The sequence below is a fragment of the Trachurus japonicus genome, chromosome 5 (genome assembly GCF_045865225.1).
Source record: "Trachurus japonicus isolate A0001 chromosome 5, Traja_1.0".
Lineage (NCBI taxonomy): Eukaryota > Metazoa > Chordata > Actinopteri > Carangiformes > Carangidae > Trachurus > Trachurus japonicus.
In genome coordinates this window covers 7,856,035-7,880,676 of record NC_140911.1, presented here as the reverse complement: position 1 = coordinate 7,880,676, position 24,642 = coordinate 7,856,035, and the positions used below count along the sequence as shown (strand labels likewise).

At 43.8% G+C, this 24,642-nt stretch overlaps 1 protein-coding gene across 5 annotated transcripts in view; it reads left to right on the top strand.

Moving 5' to 3' along the window:
- Positions 1-24,195, top strand: part of LOC146987001 (calmodulin-binding transcription activator 1-like) — a 67,082-nt gene extending 42,887 nt beyond the window's left edge. For 2 of the 5 annotated variants that reach the window (XM_085775953.1, XM_085775949.1), the window contains 14 exons: positions 941-2,901; positions 5,001-5,127; positions 6,298-6,432; positions 10,808-10,959; positions 11,631-11,815; positions 11,912-11,990; positions 12,091-12,358; positions 12,851-13,404; positions 14,940-15,088; positions 15,527-15,773; positions 15,953-16,021; positions 17,312-17,457; positions 17,550-17,621; positions 19,314-24,195. In XM_085775953.1, coding sequence (XP_085632079.1) covers positions 941-2,901; positions 5,001-5,127; positions 6,298-6,432; positions 10,808-10,959; positions 11,631-11,815; positions 11,912-11,990; positions 12,091-12,358; positions 12,851-13,404; positions 14,940-15,088; positions 15,527-15,773; positions 15,953-16,021; positions 17,312-17,457; positions 17,550-17,621; positions 19,314-19,389 — 4,220 coding nt within the window. In that variant the 3' untranslated portion in view covers positions 19,390-24,195. Of the gene's footprint in view, positions 1-940; positions 2,902-5,000; positions 5,128-6,297; positions 6,433-10,807; positions 10,960-11,630; positions 11,816-11,911; positions 11,991-12,090; positions 12,359-12,850; positions 13,405-14,939; positions 15,089-15,526; positions 15,774-15,952; positions 16,022-17,311; positions 17,458-17,549; positions 17,622-18,731; positions 18,763-19,313 lie in introns of all 5 variants that reach the window. The other 3 variants (XM_085775952.1, XM_085775951.1, XM_085775950.1) reach the window with 3 other exon arrangements.
- The last annotated feature ends 447 nt before the right edge of the window (positions 24,196-24,642 follow it).

Here is a 24,642-nt window from a genome sequence, read left to right as displayed (position 1 = left end):
GTAGTCCCTGGGGCAGGTGACTTGAGCACTACAATAATTAAAATGCATTAAAAAAGAAACAAGAAAACAAAAACAAAACAGTACTATGCCTACTCATAAAATACATGGTATACAATACAATATATTACAGTGCATACAATAAAATACAAATACATCACAGTTTCAGAGCAGATGGTCACATACTTGACCGTCTCTCAACCATAGTTTTAAAGGGATAGTTCAACATTTTGGCAAATTGGCCCATTGCCATAATCCCTATAGTCATGGCAGTAGGTTCGTTACCTTTATTTGTCAGTGTAAGCTATTTTTAGAACGGCGGAGCAGAGCCGCGAGCTGCTCAGAGCAGCGCTACTGAGGCTAATGGGATTTCTTGGTTTCCCTCATCAAACTCATCAAATACACAATCCAACAACTCCAAAACGCTCTGGTGGACAAGTTGTGACCTGCACATTCACCACGCTATGAGATAATAACAGAACGTTACGATACAGAGTTGGTAAATTCATGCAAAACCGCTGCGTGTTGCCTTCAGGGACAGTTTTTCAGCAAGCAGTGTCTGCATTTACCTCAAAAACAACTCTGTCTCGTAATGTTCTGTTATTATCTCATAGCGTGGTGAATGTGTAGGTCACAACTTGTCCACGAAAGCGTTTTGAAGTTGTTGGATTGTGTATTTGATGATTTTGATGAATGAAACCAAGAAATCCCATTAGCCTCCATAGCGTAGCTCTGAGCAGCTCGCGGCTCTGCTCCACCATTCTAAAAATAGCTTGCACCGACAATTAAAGGTAACGAACCTACTGCTATGACTATAGGGATTATGGCAATGGGCCAGTTTGTCAAAATGTTGAACTATCCCTTTAAATTTCTTTTAAAAGAAAGGTAAGTGTCATTGAATGCTTTTTTAATTTTTCTTCGATGTCTCCTCCTCTTCACTCAGGCGCCGGCAGCAGCCTGCATCAGAAATGTTCCAGCGTCAAGCAGCGCATCATCTCATCCAAGCAGGAGACCGGGGCGGCGGCGGGAGGAGGCGGAGGCGGAGGAGGCGCTGCGGTGGGTAGCGGCGTAGCGGCGGGCCAGAGAGCCGAGGAAGCAGATGGCACCGAAGTCCAGAACAGTGACGTGTCGGAGGGCCAGACGGCGCCCAGTCCTGGCGGCGGCGGCGGCGGCGGCAGGAGCAGGGCCGGCGGCGGGGAGAGGAGGAACGGCCGGTTGGCCAAACCCTCGTTGCTCCCTCAGAGCAGCATGGAGGTGTCGTCCTCCACCTCCACCAACCAGGTCGAGGTCCCCGACACCACGCAGAGCTCGCCGCTGTCCATCGCCAGCGACATGGCCGACAGCCCCGCCCTCGCCATCGGGGCCGGCCTGTCGCAGAGCACGGCCGTGTTCATGTCCGAGGTCACCACGCTGACCGGGGGGGACTCGGTTTACTCCGCCGGCCACACCCACCTGTTGTCTGCGTCCGCCCACGAGAGCGCCGCCGCCACCGCCGCCGGGATCCTGCTGGCCGTCGCCCCCGACAACCAGAGGTTTGCGTCGTTTCCCGGAGGAGTGGGCTTAGGGGAGGCGGGGGAGCTGGTCCTGTCCAGCTCTCTAGACTCCAGCGGAGGGGTCAGCCTCCCCGAAACCACCATGACCTTTGACCCCGACTGCTTCCTCAACAACCCCAAGCAGGGCCAGACGTACGGCGGCGGCGGAGGGAAGACGGAGGGGTGCAACAACGGCGGCGACGACGGCGGCGGCGGCGGCGGAGGAACGCTCCACTGTTCCTCCAACGGCTTCGTCTACAACCCGGCCCTCGTCAACAACATCAAGACGGAGACGACGACCCCGCTGGAGCCGCCGCCGCCGCTCGCCACGCAGAGCAGCAGCTACGTCGGCGAGGGGACGGGCCTCAGCCCCAGCACCACGCTGGAGCAGATGGACTTCAGCGCCGTGATGTCATCAGCCTGCGTCCCGAGTCTGACTCAGACGACGTCACACCACCCGTCCCCGAGCCTCTTCCTCCAGGCCTCCCCGCAGACCAGCCAGCCCTCGCAGCTGCAGACCAACGGCGGCGAGGACTCGGGCGAGGCTCAGGCCTACATCGGTCTGCCCACGGTGCCAACAACAACAGACTCTCCGGTTGCCAACGGAGACCCGCAGCAGCACGCAGCAGCACGCCTCCACCAAGCCACCGCCGACCAGCAGCAGCAGGCCCTGTGCGCGAGGAACGGACAGGGCTCGTTTCCCCTGACGACGCAGGACACGACCGTCGACCAGTCGGGCGGCGGCGGCCGGGGGCATCGAGAGGCGCCGGGCCTCGACAAGGCCTCGGAGAACGGAGGAGGAGAGCTACTACTAAAACCCGAGGCGTACGCGAGCGTGGACGCCGAGCACTACCTGCAACCTACAGACGACAACGGCGGCGGCGAGGAGGGAGGAGGCGCAGGCGGGGAAACTGAGATTCTGTGTAACGGTGTGACCTTGCCGGGCGCCAGCAGCTCCGTGGTGGCGAGCCCTCAGTCGATAGCCGCCGGCGCCACCATGGAGGGGGCGCTCTACAGCTCCCCGCTCCCCCAGCAGGGCGGCGGCGGCGGCGGCGTGTCGGCCGTGACGGCAGCAGTCGGGGCCGGAGCCGCCGCCGCCATCAGTCTGGAAGGGTTCGAGGCTTCGTTCGGGAGCCAGTTCTCCGATCTCATCAACGATTTCATCTCGGTCGAGGGGTCTGCGGGCGGCGTGGGAGCCGCCGTCACCGGGGTGCTGATGCCTCAGGAGGCGGCGGCGGGAGACGAGCAGGCGGCGGCGGCGGCGGGCCACCTGCAGGGCTCGGAGGTGGAGCAGGGAGCGCTAGGACTCCTCCAGGAGACCGGGAGGCTGTTTGGCGTGACAGACTACTCCCCAGAGTGGTCTTATCCAGAGGTTAGTAAAAACCCAACATGATTATCATTCATTATTTATTCATGGTTCCCCCAACAGTAAAAATCCGTCCCTCCACCACCACCACCACCACCACCACCACCGCCGCCACATGATTGACGGTGGCTCGCACTGATGTTAAACACCGAAATCATGTTCAGCACAATTTGTGCGAAGACCGCCAGCCGGGCTGTGGCCGTGGTCATTAAGGAGTCGGAATATCTCAGACTCAGCTGATTGGATTTTGATGAAATTTCAATATTACACTGCTTCCCCTGGGTGGCTTCATTAATGTACCCATGTACCACTTATAATAACTCACACACCAGTTCTGTCATTGAAATATGATGAAACTCGTGGAAACATAACATCTTAGCATCATTAGTTTCTAACACACACACAAAAAAAACAATAACTTTCCACAGTTGGGTCAATTAGTGGAAAAAAAAAAATTGTCTGAAAGAATTTGAACAACTTGACCGTGTCTCCATCGTGTGCACAAATTCAGCTAATATGTTTTTCCTCAGCTTTCTTCCAGGATCATCAGTGTTACATCATCCTGGTAATCCCACGGTTTCTTTAAAAAGAAAAAAAAAAACAACACAGTTGAGTTCAAAGGGTGAACTTATCATTTTTACAATGAGCTGAAAAGGTGTATCAAGACCAAGACAAACCCACTGAAAAACAGCTTCTAACCCAAAGCCATCACAATACTGAATGCAAACATGAACTGACAGCCTATGGCTTTATAATATATCTTATTTATTTACTTTACTTTTTATATTTTTATACATATACTCTCATATTTTACCCTGCTAGCACAATGCACTTGGCACTTATCACTTTATCCATACACATACTCATATTGTTGATTGCTTGAACAACTGTTATTGTCTGTCTTGTTTCTGTTTGGTTGCACTTTAAAGGGATAGTTCAACATTTTGGCAAATAGGCCCATAGCCACAATCCCTATAATCTTAGGGGTAGGTTTGTTACCTTTAATTGTCGGTGCAAGCTATCTTTAGATAATAACAGAACGTTACAAGACAGAGTTGTTTTAGAGGTAAATTCATGCAAAACCACTGATGCGCGTTCCAATCAGGGGGCAGTTTTTCGGCAAGCAGTCTCTGCATTTACCTCTAAAACATCTCTGTCTGGTAACGTTCTGTTATTATCTCATAGCGTGGTGAATGTGCAGGTCACAACTTGTCCACCAGAGCGTTTTGGAGTTGTTGGATTGTGTATTTGATGAGTTTGATGAGGGAAACCAAGAAATTCCATGAGCCTCTGTAGCGTAGCCCTGAGCAGCTCGCGGCTCTGCTCCGCCTTTCTTAAAATAGCTTGCACCGACAATTAAAGGTAACAAACCTACTGCTATGACTATAGGGATTATGCAACGGGCCAATTTGCCAAAATGTTGAACTATCCCTTTAAGGTTTAGCTTTTAATCTCGTTGGGCTGTTGTGCAATGAAATTCTGATTCTGATTCTGAAAACGAACGCTGATAAACCGAGTCTTCCTCATTGTTGTGTGTGTGTTATCTAACTTCACGTCTCATTCAGCATTATGTGTTGTTGTTGTTGTTATTATGTTTTATTTTTAGCTACACATGATGGCAGTGCTGTTCAGATGGCTCGTACAACTTTGTTCCACTTGGATGTAAGGAGCCGCACGGCCTCAAGGGGGCTGCTGCCAGGCCGTTTTAAGTCTCGCAGCCTCGTCATTAACAAAATAGTAATTACTCTGTAAACGAGGCAGGTTATACTGTCTCTGGGTTTTTAGATTTATATAATAGACGGGAAAAACAAAAAGGTTCCATATTTAGGCCACTGTGTCTCTGAGGTGTGTTTAACTGACAGATGGAGTCAGGATATTTTCATAGAAACACCTTTTGTGTAAACAGGAGCAGCAGGTAAATTTAGATCACGAGAACCAAATGTGTTTGTGTGTATGTGTGTGTGTGTGTCTCATTCTCATACAGACTCTTCCACCATCTCTTTCGTTAACTAACTACTGTATATTTTAAAGTAAAAACACTTCATTTGCATTTTTTTTCTTGTCGTGATGTCACACTGAGGCCCGTGTTTTCCTGTTTGCTGCAGGGTGGCGTGAAGGTGCTGATCACGGGGCCGTGGTTGGAGTCGAGCAGCGAGTACAGCTGCCTCTTCGACCACATCAGCGTCCCAGCTGCTCTCATCCAACCTGGGGTGCTGCGATGCTACTGCCCAGGTAACACACCTGTGTATACACTCATCATAACACAACTCATTCATTCATTCATTCATTTATTTTATTATTAAAAAAGCAAAACAAGTGTAAGAAACATTCATTCTTGCAGTTTTTTGAGAGCGGCCAAGACACAAAGAATAAATAACACATGTGTGACAAATAATACATTTTACAGTAAGACAAACCCAAAACACTGCTCTTTATTTCTAAATCTAAACCTTTACCTTACTGAGTTGTGTTACTCATCGTAACACAACTCATTCATTCATTCATTTATTTTATTCACATATCTATTTAAAAAAAACAAAGTGTAAGAAACTTTCATTCTTGCAGTTTTTTGAGAGCGGCCAAGACACAAAGAATAAAAAACACATGTGATAAATAATACATTTTACAGTAAGACAAACCCAAAAATGCTCACCTAATTCAAGAACCCACACTCTCACACAGTCGGGGTTTATAAAATAAGTTGTTATTGTTGCTGTTACTGTTGTTATTACAGTCTAATACACAGAAAACACTGCTCTTTATTTCTAAATCTAAACCTTTACCTTACTGAGTTGTGTTACTCATCGTAACACAACTCATTTATTCATTCATTCATGTATTCTATTCACATATCTATTGAGAGGGGTCAATACACAAAGAATAAATAACACATGTGACAAATGATACATTTTACATTAAGAGCTCACCTTTATTAAGCACCCACACTCTCACATAGTCGGGGTTTACAAGATAAGTTGTTATTGTTGCTGTTACTGTTGTTATTACTGTCTAATACACAGGAAACACTGCTCTTTATTCTTAAATCTAAACCTTTACCTCACTAAGTTTTAAAAGTTTTTTTTATCTCAGCCCACAAAGATCTGGTCTGATGATGTCTGGCAGCTAAATCTTATTGGGAGACGTGGTCCCATTGATATAAAAAGACAGGAGCAACACAATAAGAAACACGGCGATGATGGTTTATAGTTAAGTTTTATCCTGCAGCATCCTGCAGCCACACATGGGCAAAAAGTAACACTAGACAGTCACGGTCTAATAACAGTCACCATACTGTCACACTAAAATTATATTTGAGAGGAGCAGCTCTATCTCTATCTCTGCTCTGTCTCCTCATATAGTCAAGTCATCCATACTTACGCCTTACCTCATGTCTGTTTCCAGCCCATGACACAGGACTGGTGATGCTACAGGTAGCTATGGGCGGTGAGGTCATCTCCTCCTCCGTGGTGTTCGAATACAAGGCGCGTGACCTCCCTGCCCTGCCGTCGTCTCAACACGACTGGCTGTCCCTGGATGGTGAGAGCATTTGTTTGTGTATTTATAGGGAGGAGGAGGAGGAGGAAGAGGGGTGGTGGTGGTGGTGGTGTAAAGCAGCAGCACAGTTACCACTCTCACCGCCTGGTGTTATTTATTCAATAAAGAGCATCAACCATAAACAGAGGGAGACTTGTGTGTGTGTAACTGCTTGTGTTGCATGTATCAGTGTTTTATTCTGTCTATTCTGTTTGTTTGTTTTTAGTTTTATATGACTTTTACATAAAGCGCTGGGGGTTTTTTTTAAGCTAAAACTATGATAAAACCTGTTGGTGTGTGTGGTTGTGCTGCTCTTTTCCATTGAGTGCTCTGACTGTCATGCTGTGAGATGTTGTGTCTACAGCCACTGATGTGCTGCTGACCACTATGGTGACATTGCTGCTGCTGCTGCTGCTGCTGCTGCTGCTGCTGCTGCTGCTGCTGCTGCTGCTGCTGCTGCTGCTTGGTTGAACTGTGTTGAATCTGTGCCTGGAAGCATTTCTATTTTTTTTTTCTTCTGCTGCTGCTGCTCTGTCTGTTTGTCTGTCTGTGTGTGTAGGTTTGTTTCAATAAGGGATCCCAACATAGCGGTTGTGTATATGTGTGTGTGTGTGTGCTGTTTTTGACACCTGTTCTTGAAGTGCCGGTGGTTTAGCCAAGATTTATAAAGGCTTTCGGATTTGTCTTAGGGGCACAGTCATTTATTAGAGCCTGTAGTTGATGGATTGGATGTGTGGGAGAGAGAGAGAACTCAGGTATTAATTTGTTTGAACTGCAGCTGCTGATGATGATTGTTCAATAACACTAAACGAATCAAATAATAACTTGCAAATAAAAAAAATGTCCTTGGAGTCAGCAGTGTGGGGGATTTTGGAAGTTTTCTTTTTTTTGCAAATGTCTGCACAAGCTCACACAGGCGGGTGTTGCTTGGTTGGTTTCTTTGGCTTCTCTGTGCAAATATGTATATACATAATATACTATCTCCTGATGCAGCTGCAGCTCGGAAAGGGAAACACACGCGGGTCTCTCTCCTCCTCGGCGAGGCATGTCCTGGGTTACTCTGTTCGCCCCCGTCTCCGCGTTGCGCAATGCGGCAATGCGGCTCTCCAGTCACACCAGGCTGGCTGTTTACTGGAGTGAAGGGCAAGGACATCATATCACAGTCGCCGGCCGGGTCCATTTGAGAGTCAACCCCGCTGGCCACCGCCGGCAGTGTGCTTGCTGATTTCGTGTGTGTTGTGTTGTGTTGTGCATGCAGCCTCACACACAGACACACACATATACACACTCTATATATAGGGGGGTGGGAGGAGGACTGTGTGTGGCTTTGACTTTGTAGCCGAGGATAGCGAGGCTCGGACGGGCGCTCTGCCTATTTTCGCTCGCCTCCTCCTTTGTTTGGCCTCATATGCACAGTGCAGCCATGATGGGCTCAGTGCGTGGAGAAAATAGACAAGAAGAGATCCATAATATTCTGAGCAAATATGCGTCGGCACACATGCACACACAGACACACACACACACACACACACACACACACACACACACACACATGCTTGCTCTGCTCCAGTTTAGTTGATGTAAGGTCTATTGTTGTGCCGATGACGACCGAGCCCCCTGCAGCTCCGAGTCTGGCGGGCGGATTTGAAGCGCAGGCTGCTGCTGCTGCTGCTGCTGCTCTCCTCCTCTCCTCTCCCAGACAGACACAACGTGGAGAGAGAGAGAGACTGCTCCATCCCTCTCTCTCTCTCTCTCTCTCTCTCTCTCTCTCTCTCTCTCCCTCGCTGCACTTAGTTGTGTTTTGCTCGCTCGGGGTTGCAATGTGTGAGTCGCACACTTCTTCAAACTAACGGGGTTGAGTGAGCAGAAGCGGGAACAAAGAGCAGCAGCAGATAGAGACTCGCTGTTTGGGTTCGTAGCTTGTTTGATTTTCTTTTCTTTTTTTTTCCTCCATTGTTTTGTTTCCTTTTATATATATAAAAAAAAAACTGATGATAACTCCAAAACACGCTCTTCTTTTTCTCCTTTTCTTTTTTTTATTTATTTCAGCGTCCAGGTCTGTGCTTGTGTTTGTGTCTGTGGAGTGAAGTTTTCTTTGTCATGCTGCTGCAGACTTACATAAATGTGCCTGTTGTGTCTAAATGGTGCGTTCAAAGCGCTGCGCTGCTTTTCTTTTCTTTTTTTCTGTTTTCCCTGTTGCAGGATTCAGTCCAAATTGTTTTTGTAGCACATGTAGCTGCTGCTGATGATGCTGTCGAGCTCAGACAAAGAGATGTTAGGGGAAGAAGAAAAAAAAAAAGCCACAAGTCCTCACGCGGTTTGCACGCTACATGTTTGGACTAAGAGGGACGCCATAGCCTGCTCGATCTTTTTTTGTTGCAAACCTGTGGATGGTGGTGGTGGTGTTGTTGTGGTGGTGCGTCTCTGGTTGACCCTGTGCAGTTTCAGCACCAGCACGAGTGGAAAGCGCCACTCAAGTCCACAACAACAACAGCAGCAGCAGCAGCAGCAGCAGCAGCAGCAGCAGCAGGGAGGCTAATGTGGCTCCTGTAGAGGCCCATATGACAGCCATAGAGATGACAACAGGCCTGCAGACACACACATGTGGGCATGTTGCCGATCACCCACAGCTTGGATGCAGATGTACTCTATGCTTATAGAGGCTGATATATTTCTATTAGATGTTTAGTAGCATTTACTGAAAGTTTCTGTGCACCAAAAGTATGTTTATCTGATGTTTTTATTTTATTTTTTTCCAGTTAATCTTGACCAAAATGCATGAGTTGGTTTGAATTTGAATATCTTTATGATTTCATGTGCATGTAACAAAAACACCGAAAGTTTTGTAGACTTGATTGTTACAAAAACAACAACATCAAGAACCGAAATCCTGGCTTAAAGTAAATGTTGTGTAACTTAATCACTTAAAACTGTTCTGAGCTTGTGCCAAGGTTTATTTATTGGAGAAAAATCCATGCAGGCAGACTATTACTGAAAGTAAATAACCCTGCAATACAACAAAAAAAGTTTCCAAATACTTGTTGTCAGTACATGCACACGTGTCCAAGCTGAGAGTGATCATGAAGCAAACTTATAAAGCAGCTGTTTCTGCACTCTGGAGCAGGACAACAAGTGATGGCTCTGCCTTTATGTAACCACAATAATTATGCTGCTTTCACTGGTCAATCAAAAGCTATTTACTTAATCAATACAATTTATAATGTAGTGGTAATTTATTTATATTGGCATTTAAATTATGCCATTGATAAATATAATTGCCTTCTATTGACATGTTAATAGGTTAATTCATTTGTTTTAATGACTTTTTAGGAGTTTCCTTTGTGCTCCACATCCTTTAAAACACGAGCGGCATTTACACTGAAGTCACATGTAAGACAGATAAATTAATGATTGAACAAATCATTAAAAAAAAACAATTTGAAAGACACTTTACAGGCATATTTCATATTCAGCAATTAACTTTTCAATTTGGGAGGCTAATTAAACGACTGCTTCTTCATCCCTTTGTCATTCCGAATTTCAATTAGTATTGTCAACTTAATATTGTGTCAGTTAATGAAGTTATTGTAATCAATCACAGTCCTCTCAATCTTCATCTTCTGTAATCGTTCCGTTTTTATGTGACTAGAAATCTAATGTACTTGTGTGTGTCTTTGTTTGCAGCTGTAACGAGTGAAAACAGATGTTTTCTTATGTATGTGGCAGCTAAAACAGTGGAGTGTTTTGCTTTGTATTCAGATGAGCCGCTTTGTATTAACGGGAACAACTCCGCTCTCCTTCTGATTGGCGGAGCAGGGGAAAGGTGGAGGGACCTGAGCTTTTGTGTCATAGCAATGGCTCCACCCCCTTTTTAGCTCATTTTTTTGTCCGCTGCAGACAACAGAAAGAAAAATAGGAGTGAAATGAGAGGAGGGAAAAATAGAGAGATTGAGAGAGTGAGAGAGCAGCAGGTGGGATGACATAATGTGCACTGCAGCAAAACTGCAGCAGCACTGAAACAAAGGGTCACATTCACATATACAACCATGACACACACATGCAAAACTCAGATTTGTTATAAGATGCATATACTTCTTCACACACACACTCACAAACATGCAATTTACTTGGTTCCCCAGTCGCTCTTGTTTGTAAGGAGGATTTATTGGATTCCAGCCCTGATTTATTCTCCAGTATTGAGCTCCTCAGAGAAGAGCTTCTCCCCTCTAAGCTTCTCTAAGTAGGATTTACTAAAACATAATATTGATTTGCTTAAACGCAGCAACAACAACAACAACAACAACAACAAACAACCGATGCTTACTGCTCTATGTGTGTTTGTGTGTGTACGTTTCCCCCCACCTTCATTTTTCTGTAGATACCCAGTTCAGGATGTCTATCTTGGAGCGTCTGGAGCAGATGGAGCAGAGGATGGCTGAGATAACCAATCAGAACCCCAGCTCGGAAACCATGGCAACCAAGGGCGGAGGAGTGGAGGGAGGAGGAGGAGCCACCGAGCAGCAGTCTCAAGTAAGGAAGGCAGGAAGGAGTGATTTAGTGAGGAGTGCATGAAACTAAATAGGAATTGTTTTTACTATAAGAAGTAAATCTTTGTTTTATTCATTGGGATAACATTTGAAATCTTTATAATAACCTACTAATTCAAACATGTAAAATTACAGCTACCGTAGTTAATATTAGTTTTATAACAAAATAATAAGACTGTACAGCTGCTGTCAATGTATTCAAGTGCAAAAGCAAAAAGCATAACCAATTTCAGATTCACACAAACTAATTTGCCATATTTTGTGACAAAGGTCTAAAAATAACTGACAAGATATACAGCAAAAATAATAATGTTGAAGTCTGTAGAGTCAATATGCTGCTTCAACTTGCAATAAGATTTAGATCGTGTTACAAGCAGAAAATAGTTGCTGTGTCGTTTCAGGATTTACGTGGATTTTGCCACAAGGAATTGTAAGAAAGCATCATCTTTGATTTTGTGAAGGAATCATTTCACTTTGTTTGGACCTTTTATAGGCAAAAAACAACCAACTTTTTATTTATATTTTGGAAAACAGTGTTGTAACACCCCGGAAATTCATGTTGAAAAAAAAAAACAAGAGGATGCAATTAAAAAGTCACCAAAGATTTAAATTCTCCTCTCACTGTGGCCCCCTCTTTTCTCTGTCATCTTCCAGATTTCTCCGGATCAGGGTTCGTTCGAGGGTCGCGTGGTGGTGGTCTGTGAGAAGATGATGTCTCAGCCATGCTGGGCTTCTTCTAACCAGCTCGTCCACAGTAAGAACTCCAGAGGAATGACCTTACTGCATCTGGCTGCAGCTCAGGGCTACGCGGGGCTCATCCAGACACTCATTCGCTGGCGGTGAGTAACACACACACACACAAATACATGACACACCGTGTTGAACGCAAGAGACTGTGCCAATTAACGTCGCTTTTCGTTGTCTTGTCTCTGCAGCACGAAGCATGCCGACAGTATTGACCTCGAACTGGAGGTGGATCCTCTCAACGTAGACCACTTCTCCTGCACTCCGCTGGTGAGTGATTGATTTATCTGATGACATTTTAATTAAGTGTAGGTGTCTCTCTCTCTCCAAGCGGTTGATGTGTGACTTTTTTTTCTCTGCGTCTCTCCAGATGTGGGCGTGTGCTCTGGGCCACACCGAAGCAGCACTGGTGCTTTACCAATGGGACCCGAGAGCTCTGGCTATCCCCGATTCGCTGGGACGCTTGCCGCTCAACATCGCTCGATCCAGGGGCCACACTCGACTGGCCGAGCTGCTAGAGCACCTACAACAGACTCCTCAAGCTCAGGGCCAGCCGGCTGACACCTGGATGGAAAGGTGGAGAGGAGAGTCACAGACCAGCGGAATAAGCAACAACCCCACTCCAAACACCAACTCAGGTGGGAAAGGCAAATGTCTCATGTTGGAGGGTCAGTTGTAAACAGGAAAATAGGAAATGAAGTGTGGAAGATATGATATATTTTTAAAAAACATTATGTTTTACGGTTGTCTGTCTGTGCCATTCTTGTGATTACAACATCTCAGTAATGTCCTGAAATTCTCAAATTTGGCTTTTGGCGTTTTTGGCATAAAGTGAAGAATTCATGCTGTAAATATGACAAATTCATCTTTTTGTAAGAAGATGAATTTGTTGAAGAAGAAGAAGATAATACTTTGCATGAATTAATACATCTGGCCATTATTGAATGCTCAGGCCCCAGAAGGGAAGATTTTTGCGACTTTTATTTTCTGCAATTTGGCAGAGCCGTCCGTCCAACCTCCAGGCATTTAACTGAGCCTTTAATAAGTTGGCATGTCCACTTTATTAGAAATGCATGTTGTCATTAATTTTAACCATCTTTGTCCCCCCCCTCCCTCCCTCCTCCCCCCAGAGCTGAGGAGAGCCAGGACCGAGAGCCAGCCAGACAACCAGAACCAGAGCTGGAGCCAAACAGGACACCGAGCTCCGCAGGGAACCCAGGGAGAACAGGGAGGCCCGCCCCCAGCCAAGAGACTCAAACCCAGCCCAGACACACAGCAACAGCAACAGCTAGCTAACTCAACCCCCAGCACCCCCCCAAACCTCCTCCTCAACACCTCCCCTAGTCCTAACCCTAACCCTAACCCCCTCCCCACAAACGCCCCACAAACTCAACCCTCCAACCTCAGCTGTCAGAACACACCTCCACCTCCTCCTCCAGCTGCCAGCTCCAGCCCCAACCAGCCTCAGCTCCCCAGCACCCCATTCTCCCTCCTGCAGGCCAGGATAGGGGGGTCCGGAGGGGGCAACAGGTGGAGTCTGAGACAGACTCTGGGGCAATGTAGCCTGGCCAGGAGGATTCTGGGAAAAGAGCGGCTGGCCATTCACCTGCGCCAAAGAGTGCTGTCTGACAGGGGCGAGGAGACAGAGCTGCTGACCTATCAGGATAACACTGAGGACTTACAGGTAGGGGGAGCAGACTGTTAGGGGGGGGGTTTGGATCTCATTCCTTAAACAAGACTGAACTCTTTATACTGTATGTGATGATGGTTAATGTGTACATCTTCGTTTACATGTGTGTGTGTGTGACATGTTTGTGATGAAATACGTGAAAAAAAGAAAAACAATTAAAAAGCTCTCTCTCTCCAACCTTTGGCCCTCAATGTGAACAAAGGAAAAATGTCTATGAAAAGCTCACTAAGTTAAAGGGATAGTTCAACATTTTGGCAAATTGGCCCATTGCCATAATCCCTATAGTCTTAAGAGTAGGTCCTTTACCTTTAATTGTCGGTGCAAGCTGTTTTTAGAAAGGTGGAGCAGAGCTGCGAACTGCTCAGAGCTACGCTACGGAGGCTGATGGGATTTCTTGGTTTCCCTCATCAAACTCATCAAATACACAATCCAACAACTCCAAAACGCTCTGGTGGACAAGTTGTGACCTGCACATTCACCACGCTATGAGATAATAACAGAACGTTACCAGACAGAGTTGTTTTAGAGGTAAATTCATGCAAAACCGCTGATGCGCGTTCCCATCTGAGGCAGTTTTTCGGCAAGCAGTCTCTGCATTTACCTCTAAAACATCTCTGTCTCGTAACGTTCTGTTATTATCTCTGAGGGAAACCAAGAAATCCCATTAGCCTCCATAGCGTAGCTCTGAGCAGCTCGCGGCTCTGTTCTGCCGCTCTAAAAATAGCTTGCACCGACGATTAAAGGTAACGAACCTACTCCTAAAACTATTTGCCAAAATGTTGAACTATCCCTTTAAAAAGAGTGGTAAGACTGAAAGGTGACAGCAAACTGGAGCATAAACAGGATAAACTGATAATGGGTGAAGATTTTTCTACATGTTAATGATAGTATCAGTGGTTTCCTCACTAGATTAACTCAGTCAACACAAGCAGACGCTAGCAAGCAAAAGCAGAAGGGGAACAAATACTAAATGGTAGCTTACTGGTAGAAACCTAATAGTAACTGATAATACTTAACATTAAAGCAAGATATCCTCTTGCAGCAGTGTGGAGCAGTGTAGTCTAATTACAGCTAGAAAGAGAAAGTTTCAAATAAAGTGACTGCAGTATTTTTCATTAGGACAGATGTAGCTCTGTTTTTTTGATTCAATTAAATCTGATAAAAAAAGAGCAGTGCAGGTCCATCAGAGTAGGAGGAAACATGAAGGGAAGATAGATAGATGCTGTATGCAAACTTTGCTGATTTGGATAAACTGATAATGGATGAAGGTTGAGGTTGTATATATTATAAGATAAGCACATTTAAGGTGAGCATACAGAATCTAACCTCCATAATGATGACAATCAGGCAGGAGAATGAGTTCCCACCTTTGAATATAATTATGAATAGTTACATAAAGCACAAAGAGACATGTGTCGTCAGCATAGGCATTAGAATAAATGACAAAATTAAAGGTTGTTTTTCATTTTAAGGGAAGCAGGTGTTATGAATCTATAGATAACACCTGTCCTGCATGTGTTGCATTGCAGATGGACATCACAATGCTAGCTGATCACATCATGGAGGCTTCAGCTGGTAGGCTTAAACATGAGGCTATGGAGACTCACACAGACTCTGGGAAGGTGGGGATCAGCAGTGATGTCAGGTTACTGTCTGGTTACCTCGGTGAGGTGGAGAGGTGAGTAAAAGTATGACAGAATTCACCATACTGTATTTACTTAAAACAGAAGTAAGCGATCCGGTCGTTTTGGCTAACTTCCTGTCAGCCGATGGAGTTAGCAGTCCCCACCCTTGTCCCTACGTCACCACATTCACGCGCATCCCTTGGCTGCACACACAGAGAGGACCGCCCCTTTATGCCGTTCTCTCTCCTCATTGGATAAAGGTTGTAGGATACAAGGAAAGTTTTCTCCTCGGCTTACAGCAGAGCAGAGTGACTGACAGACCCGTGTTTCAGACCAAACACTCTATATAAGTGATTGCTGTCGGAAGAACTATTTAAGACTTATATTAACACACACATTCCGCTTACTTCTGCTTTAATTAAACTCATGAAATGGTGTAATTCTCCCTTTTTATAAGTACAAAATTGTCGCTTTGCTTTGTTTGTCTTCAGGTTTCTGAACTCCAAGCCCCAGACTCCTTGCCCCAAACCAAACTCTCTCTCAGGGCCTGAGGATCAGCAGAGTCCTCAGGCTAAGCAAGCCCCGTCCTCCCCCTTCGACTGGAGCTCCTTCCTCTGTGCAGCTATGAAAGAGGAGAGGTTGAAAGCTGACTCCTCCTGTCTAGCCATGACTGAAACAGAGCAGGCAGAGCTGTATGAATCCATCAGGCACGCCCTGCACTCCCTCAGAAAACACAAGGTACACATGTCCTCCGCTTATTTTAGAGAAACGCTCGTCCCAGAAACTTTGCCCCAGAGATCCGATGCATTTTGTCAGAGTTGAAATGAGCTTCTTCCTTCCCCCCATTTCTTTCTTACTTTGATAGGTTGCAAACCATTTAATATGTAAGATGTTTATACTAATGTCACTCCCCTCAGGGTCCCATTCAGGAACAACGCAAAGAGATTGCAGCAGTGATTCAGCGCTGCTATAAGAGATACAAGCAGGTAAGACTTGTGACTTTATATAATTATTCCTAATTATTCTGCCAGCTCCTTTCAAACAGTATCAAGTACATCTGCAGTGCTGAATCATATGTGCAGACATAATCGTATTATGAACGGATATAATCTATTCAGAAATGTACCATTAAAATTCTCAGTTTAATTTAGCTAAGAGCATTTTGAGAATTAGCAATATGGCCTGATTTAATCATGTCATTCACCATCCCTGCCTCAATTAATCAAAACCACAGACTGAATTTCTACCAAACTGTCACAAGCAGCGAGTTTTAGTATGTTTTTTTTTGTTTTTAGTCAACTTTATTTTACCTGTAGGCTGTAGATAAAGATTCAAACATAGGTTTCTGAAGCCTGGTTTTGAAGCTCATCTGTTCTGTCTCCATCTGGTCAGTGTCTGGCTCCACTGAACACCCGGTTAATACAAACATTGGAGGGGAGCAAAAGGAGCCCAGACGTTGGTGCCAGTCGTCACTCAAAGCTCAGTCCTCAGTTATGCAGAACTTTCACCTCCAATATGAGAGAGTTATACAAAAATTTGACCCACCATAAAAACGTTAGGCAATAAGCTGTAGAGACCACATTAGTTTTTCTTGATTTCTGCTGTAAAGGTTGTCATTATAACATTGAAGTCTAAGGGGATTGACTTACATTTGGAGCCAGCCATTCAAAGCGACCATTCAAAGAAGTGCAGTTTATGGTACCTCATTTTTCAAAAGATACTTTTAAAAACTCCAGGTAGTTTAGCATTAAATGTATTTGAGTTTATCTTACTCAGTTGTGCTTTTAGTAGTTACTTCTTTAGTCAGTAGTTTTTTTATTTTGAACATGTAAAAGAAAAAGATGAAATGAGAAGAAAAACATTATCAAACATGAGGACCATCTTGGTCCCTGGGCCTCATGAGGACTACAAGGAAACACACAAGTCCAAAGAAAACATTAAAGAGTGAAAAACAAAAACAAAAAAACAACGTAATTCCTCTGTTCTTCGAATCCTAATAGTTAAAATATTCATAATGCTGAAAATAAATAATTATATAACAATTCATTATACATCATTCAATTCCGTTTTGATTGGCTAAGAAGTTAAGCCGTTCACTTCTGTTGCCTACATCTGTAAGATTCCTTGGAGCAAACCTAAAATATTCATATATTTTGATGAATTTTCTTTTATCTTTAACAGTAATTTAGAATTAATACTTACTTAGGAATTAGTATTCAACATGACAAAGTGCTGACAGGCGGCTTAACGCTACTATGCTCTCTCTCCTCTCTCAGTATGCACTTTATAAGAGAATGACCCTGGCAGCCATCCTGATCCAGAGTCGTTTCCGGAGTTTCCATGAGCAGAGGAAGTTCCAACAGAGTCGTAGAGCAGCGGTCCTCATCCAGCAATACTACCGCTCCTACAGACACTCCCTCAGGTACTTCACACAAACACACTCGCAGCAGACACTCGTTAATTAAGTTGTAAAATATTTCTCACGCCCCCTTGTCTTCTCGTCTTCGCCTGCAGCAGCCTCCTAACTAAAAAACAGAACCAGGCTGCTCGCAAGATCCTGAGGTTCCTGCTCCGATGCCGCCACAGGTGAGACACGAAGCTCTGCACACACACACACACACACACACACACATACTCTCCAAACAACACATATCCGTGGACTCATACTACATACCAGTGGTGTAGTGGTCGTTGGACACAAAGAGGAACTAGGCAGGATTTCCCTGTGGCTATGCTACATTTTAATTAAAAAGCTCTGGAGTAATTGTGATAGTTAACTACATGACCTGTAACTTGTTACCAGTGAGAACGGAGGCTCTCTGCCTTCCACCTGCGTCTCATGGCTGAAAACCAGCCTTGTAACATCAGTGTAGTAGCTACTCGGCAGCCACCGCCGCCGTGACCCAGCTCTTATCTCTGCAGCACCGCGACACAAACGCACTTCGTCACCGGCATTCTTTTGTTTATGACTACACAAATATACACATCGTAACATCGCACACGCTATCCACCGCTCTATGTATTGATTTTTCGGCCGGCTTCGTTGTAAACAAATGCACATGGCTGAGAGGAGGGGTAGCAAAACAGCGGAAAAGCGACCGGACGGGTCATCCAGAGTAACGGGAAATTTCCACTGGATGCGGATGGGCTCTATGCACAGCTCCACTACTTCCTGAACTTAAGGCAGCTCCTTTATTTCCTGTCTTACAATGGTCAGACGCACCTGGATTAATCAGTTTGTCCAATAATGTAAGACAGGAAATAAAGGAGCTCCCTTAAGTTCAGGAAGTAGTGGCATAGAGCCCATTCGTTTCAATTCTGTGTCAGTTTCATGCATCTTGTGTTATGATTAGGTACTACGTGGTCTGGTCTAAAAGTTGTTTGTTTAGAGATTGTAACACTTTGGCTTGGACTTTCAACACTTTGGAGTGTTAGGCTAGATGCAATTAAACATTACAGTTCAGTGACACTAAACTCTCGTGTGGCAGTGGATTGTATTTCAGTGACGTCACATATTTATTTCAATGACGTCACAGATTTGGTATTTCAATGGCGTCCACCCAGTAAAAAAATCCCCACTACACCACTGCATATTACAAACACACACACACACACTTGCAGCCCACTGCCACGACATGTTCGTGCGCTCCCTACATTGGTGCTAATAGTTGGTGTTGTTTTGCTGTTCCTGCGAAGCCCCTTGATGGACCATAGGCCTCTCAAACGGGTGAGTCCTCTCTCCCTCTCTTCTCTCTCTCCCTCTCTCCCGGTGGCTGATGCCTGTTTGCATGTCAGCGGAGGGAGGAGGAGAGGAGGTCCTGAATTATCATCCTTCCCTCTCACTCTCTCTCTCTTCTTCCCTCCCTACCTCCCTGTCTCTCTCTTTCTCTCTGTCTCTCTCTCTCTCTGAGGACTGCTGAATGATGTCGGTACTTGTGCATGACTGACAGATAGATAGATAGATAGATAGAGGAGCGGTTCTTGCATATGGTCTTCCTGGGGGCATGTTCTGACTGACATCATTAGGGGGACGTTAAGTGTCTTGCTTGGCCTGCCGGTCTCTTTTATTTGTGCCTTGGTGGGTGGAAGAGGATAAAAGGACTGAGTGAGTGCGGCGAGTGTCTGGAGCAGGAATTGCAAGCAGTTTGTTGAAAATGGCTTTTGGATATATGTAAAAATAGAAAATAAAACTGGGGAAACTGTATTTCACCAAAGAAAATGTTGCACTTGCATGCACAGAAACACACACACACTAATGAGTGTTTGGTTTCTCCTCAGGGCCAGAGAGCAGAGAAAGGCCAGGGGTCCTGAGAGCCCACCACCAGGCCCCACACACAGCCCCCTCAGCCTGTGAGCAATCTATACAACTTCCCTGCCCTCCATCTTGTCCTTTTTCTTTCTTCTTTCCTCCATCCTTCCTGAACTCTCTTTCTCTCTCTCCCTCCTTCCTCCCTCTACAGATCCTCTAACTCCCGCCCCATCTTCTCCTCTCCTCCTCTTCTTTCCCTTCTCTCCCTCCTTCACTCTCACCTTCTCTCTCCCCTCTTCTCTCAAGAGTGGGGAAACAAAAGAAAAAAAAACTCTTCCCAGACAGACTGAGGACAGGATAGGTGTCCATCATGGCAGCTCAGACAGACAGACTGCTGGGTAGAGCCCAGAGAGACCTGGCTCTGCCCACAGCACTGATCCTCCTCCACAGTTTCACTGGGAGGCCATCACATTAACCTCATGGCATTCTTTGCACTCTTCATGGGTATGTTTCTTTGCAAGAAAAAGTCAACGAGTCAAACAAGAGAACACGAGGAAGCGGGAGCATCTGACGACAACGACGACGACGACGTTAACGACGACATCTGGCCGTTCACGGCAGCGACTGGATGCGTTTGAAAGGCACTGGTGACGAACAGCTTGCTCAAGAGGCTACTTTGACATGCAGAAAATATACAAAACCTGTTGGGTTTTGTTATCCAAACAGTGATCCATGAAAGAATAAGAAAAACATAAACCAAAAAACTCATTTCTATGTTGCATTTGCATGCAAGGTTTTTTCGCTTATTCCTCCTCTCCATCATCCTAAAGAGCTGTAGTGGCAAAAATCATTCTGCTGATTCAGTATATCACAATATCACCAACCACTCTGACTCACAGGCTCAACAAACCTATTAATCAGTCACCCGATCCAAAGGGGAGGAACTGCACTTGAATGTAAGAGGGGCATTGTTAGATAAAGGGTTGGGGTCAGAATAACGATGTCTTAATTTGTTACATGGACTTTGTATGGAGTCGTTCTCAGAGGCAGCACTTTGCTCGCCTGACGTGGTGTGTCCGTGTTTGTTCAATTCAATGCATGTGTTTGAGCTACAAGCTCCTGCATGCTTGCCAAACTGCTTTAGTGTTGTTTCTTTTGTATTTCTATGTGTAGTTGTGTCTCACTTACGTCCTCATCAACTTATCCTTGCCCTGTGTAATGTGAACTGTGTAAGGACAAATGACTTATTTTGGGTGCTCTTTTTTTTTTAAAAACTTTATTTATTTAAGGGTCTAATTATTAATTTAATTGGCTCAAGAGTGGTTTAGCTTGAGACTGGTTTTCTCCCCTTGTGTGGTAAAATATGACATGTTCCAATGGTTAAATGTCTCTGTTAGTTTGTTCTTTGCGTGAACCTCTAAATCCTAACTGTGGTTTTGAGGAGAGAGTCACATACCATTGCCTTGACTTCTTCTTGACTCTGAGAGGTCTCTATGCTTGCTCTGTACAGGACATGGGTCCTATACCTGCCCCTATACAGGGCATTGGTCCCCATATTAGCCCATATGGGCAATCAAATCCATATTTTGGACTATTGCATATTCCTGTATATAAACTGACGAGGTAAGGGGATATGAGGACCCTGAAACTTTTTCATAAGAGGACTGTATTTAAGATTATAAATTATTTTACTCCCATAATGAGAACTTAAGACAGAGACTTGGGTACACAGGATGGCTGTATTGCTTGTATATAATGTAGATATTACAAAAACGGAGTAATGTGCATGAGATTTAAGACAAAGAAACAGCAAAAAGAACACGTTAGTGGCTATGGACTGTGAGAGGATTTTAACTGCTTCACTTTAAGAGTATCCAGTATAAGTGTTACCGAAAAGAACATTTTGTTAAAGCATGCAACTGAAAAATCTAATGTTAGAATTATAAGTGGGAAAACAAAGTTAGCTGAAACAATGATCTTTCAGACAAAAACATTTACACTTTGTGCTTTTGTTTTCTTGGCTAGCAAAAATTAAACCCTTTTTGCCAGTAGTGCCAATTATTATGAATGCTATTTTGCCTAACAATATGTTATGTTGGGGAAAAACCAACACCCAAAAGATATCAGTAAGACCCACAGAGGCAAAACACACACACACAGCAACAACAACAACAACAACAGCAACAACAACAACAAACAGTAGAAGAGATCTAGTACTAGCTCAACGGTAGACCTCGTACAAGTTCTGAAGTTTGTCAGACTTTAGGCAGACTTTACGTATAGATGACGATGATGATGATGGTGATGATGCAAGTGTGAAGATGATACTAATGGTGATGATGACGAAGATGATGATGATGATGATGATGATGATGATCGTTTTAATGTGAATGCAATGACTGATGACCCAAAAACAAAAACAAACAAAAAGGGAAGAGGGCGCTACATTCTTGACAATGTGGTTGTGCTTCAGCAACACACTAGCTTTTATTCAGACCATTAACCACACCTACAGCGGATCCAGCCTGGCCTCCAGTCAAAAGCTTTCCATCCTCAAAAAGAGAATGTCTCCTCCCCACTTTTTTATTATTATTACATATCATTTGATCTTCTTTTAAATTATTATTATTATTTATTTTGTAATCTCTTTTTCTTTTCTCCTCATCGTCACTGCCATTACTCTACGACATGTACTTTGGACTTCTGGAAAGCTCTGTTTAGAAAGTGCCTGCTCAATAACAGAAAAGTGCAAGCTAATATCAGGAAATATCTATTGTATGTCCTCCAAAAGGTCGCCAGTCACCTTATTTATTTTCCTAAATTGTGTGTTTAAAGAAAAAAAAACCTTGATCCGAGTCTAAGTTAGACGCTCTAATTTGTCAGTGGTATGAATGGATGCTCATGGCCTGACTGATGCTATGTGTTGCTTTATGAAACAAGCCGGTAATTACAGTATCACTTTTACTCCCCACTTATGTGTGCATTTTTGCAGTATTATTAGAAGGAGAAAACCATAGAATTCAGCCTCTGTGTATGAAAGGCACTTGTCACAAGTCGATTTAACGTCCCGGTGTCGCTGTTGGGAGGAAGAAGTTGTGTCTTCTTGCATGGACTCACTTTTGTCTGTCTTTCTTCGGAAACAAAAAAAAAAGTCCTTGCAGCATTTATAATAAGTGAAAGCATAACCCAGCAGTTTTCCAGAACAAAACAACTGTCATACACACTTTCTTTCTTTGTCTTTCTCTTTCACCCACTGTCTCACAAGCAAAAACACACAAACACTCACACATACAATCAAACACAAATGAACACATTCAGACCCACAAAAAAAAAAAAAAAAAAAGCCACACGCTTTCTCTCTGTGCTTATGTCTTTGGGAACAATTAAATCTCTCCCTTAGATTTTACTCAGGGTTGAAGAACAGGGAGATGGTATGTGGAGTGTAAAATGACTGCTGACACAGAGTTGTACCACTGGTGAGTGTGTGCATTTGTGTATGCATATGTATGCGTACAACATTGTGTATTTTAGGGATACTCCAGTTGTTCATTCACTATTTAGTATCCACAATTTTTTCCAATCATGCTCTTGATTGACAAACTCCAACAGATAATATCAGTCCCATTTTTGAAGCGGCGAATGTGAGCTGTTTGCTTCATCCTTGCTGTATCTTGCATCACTTTTTCTACAAGAAAAAAAGAAAAGAAAATCTCCCGATTCCTCTCATTTTATAGGATTTTGCTTGGATATAAACTAAATTCAAAGAAAAAGTAACAAGTGATGTTTCTATTTCTACACTTAAACGACTTGTCATAAACGCACAAGATTCTTAATACAAACAAATAATGCAAAAATACTAGGTAATGGCCACGTATCAGTTCTTAAATTTTATTTAAATTTAGAAAAGAAGTTGTAAGAGATAGTAAATTGAAAGATTTACAATTGGAAGATCTCTATTATGTGTGTCTCACATGTTTTCTGACTCTTCATCACACTGAGAGACAGCCATGGTTCGGACAGCGCTGTCAGGAGCATTCATGCTGCAGTATCACTCGGACCTTCTCTTAAACTGCCCCTCCTCTCACATCAGCACAACTACAGGACACTGCTTTGATTACACACACACACAACACACAACACACACACATATATACATATACACACACACATACATGCACACCAATTCCAAATGCTTGCGCCTATCAACACACAGAATACAAACACTTACACATACACATGAAACTGAACACACAGATTGCAGAAAATCCATTAATATGTTCATGTTTTGGAGAGGATGGTGACTGTAAAAAGAGTATGTAGTGTTTAAAAAAAAAAGAGTAAAAAAGAAAAAAAATACAATAAAATAAACAAAATAATAACAACAATAATAATAATAAAGAAATATTGCCATAGTAGACAGCTGGTAAACATGCGCAGAGATGGCCTCTGTTCTCATAAGTCCGCCTAGAAATGAATGGTATAACCTTTCAGGCCTTGTTTTGAGAGGGCGTGGCCAAACACCACATTGCATGCTAGAATGGTAGATCCTTATAGATAATCTATGGCTAGACCTCTCCTCTCCTTGCCTTCCTCTTCTTTCGCCCCGTCTTCCCTCTATCTCTCTTTCTCATCTCCTGCTGTATTCCCACCTTGCCTGCTGTTGTGTTCTCCATGCCTATCTCAGTCTTTCATTCCTCTTTTTTTGTAGCCTAGTTTTTACTTTTTTTGTTTTACAAATGTGCATGCACAAGCATCACTAAATTGTTGATGTTTTTAAAAAGAATATTTTGTTGCTGAGGCCATGCAAAGTGTTTTGAATATTGCCCTTATATGTGGAAAATGTCTTCTGAATGCTTTACATAATTTCTGCTGTAAAATGAAATCAGAATAAAAAGAAAATTTGCACTTTAACTTATTTTCGCCTGATATTCATTCCTTTCATTGTTTATACAGAAATAAAGTTGTAATATGTCTTCTTGTGCTTGCCATGAACTACAAGCTTTATAATAAGCCATAGGGCGAAAACTGTAACTATGTATATCTGTATGTAATCAAGTATACCCCAATACAAGCATTGTTAGAATAGATTTGTACCTTTTAAATACACTTGAGTGTGTGAGTTTGATGGGACAAGAGAGTTCAATGATACATGATGTACTACACAGTAACAAGGCAAGTTTAAACCCTATTAAAAAGTGCATGGGATTGGTGTTAATGAAAATGTATTGTATAAATATAACATTATATTATTATTATATATCAGAAAATCCTAGTAAATAGCGTTGCCATGGAGTCTAAAGTTTGGTATGTGGTTAGAGGGAGCCCAGATTTGTGGAACATATCAGTGCTGCCGGAAAA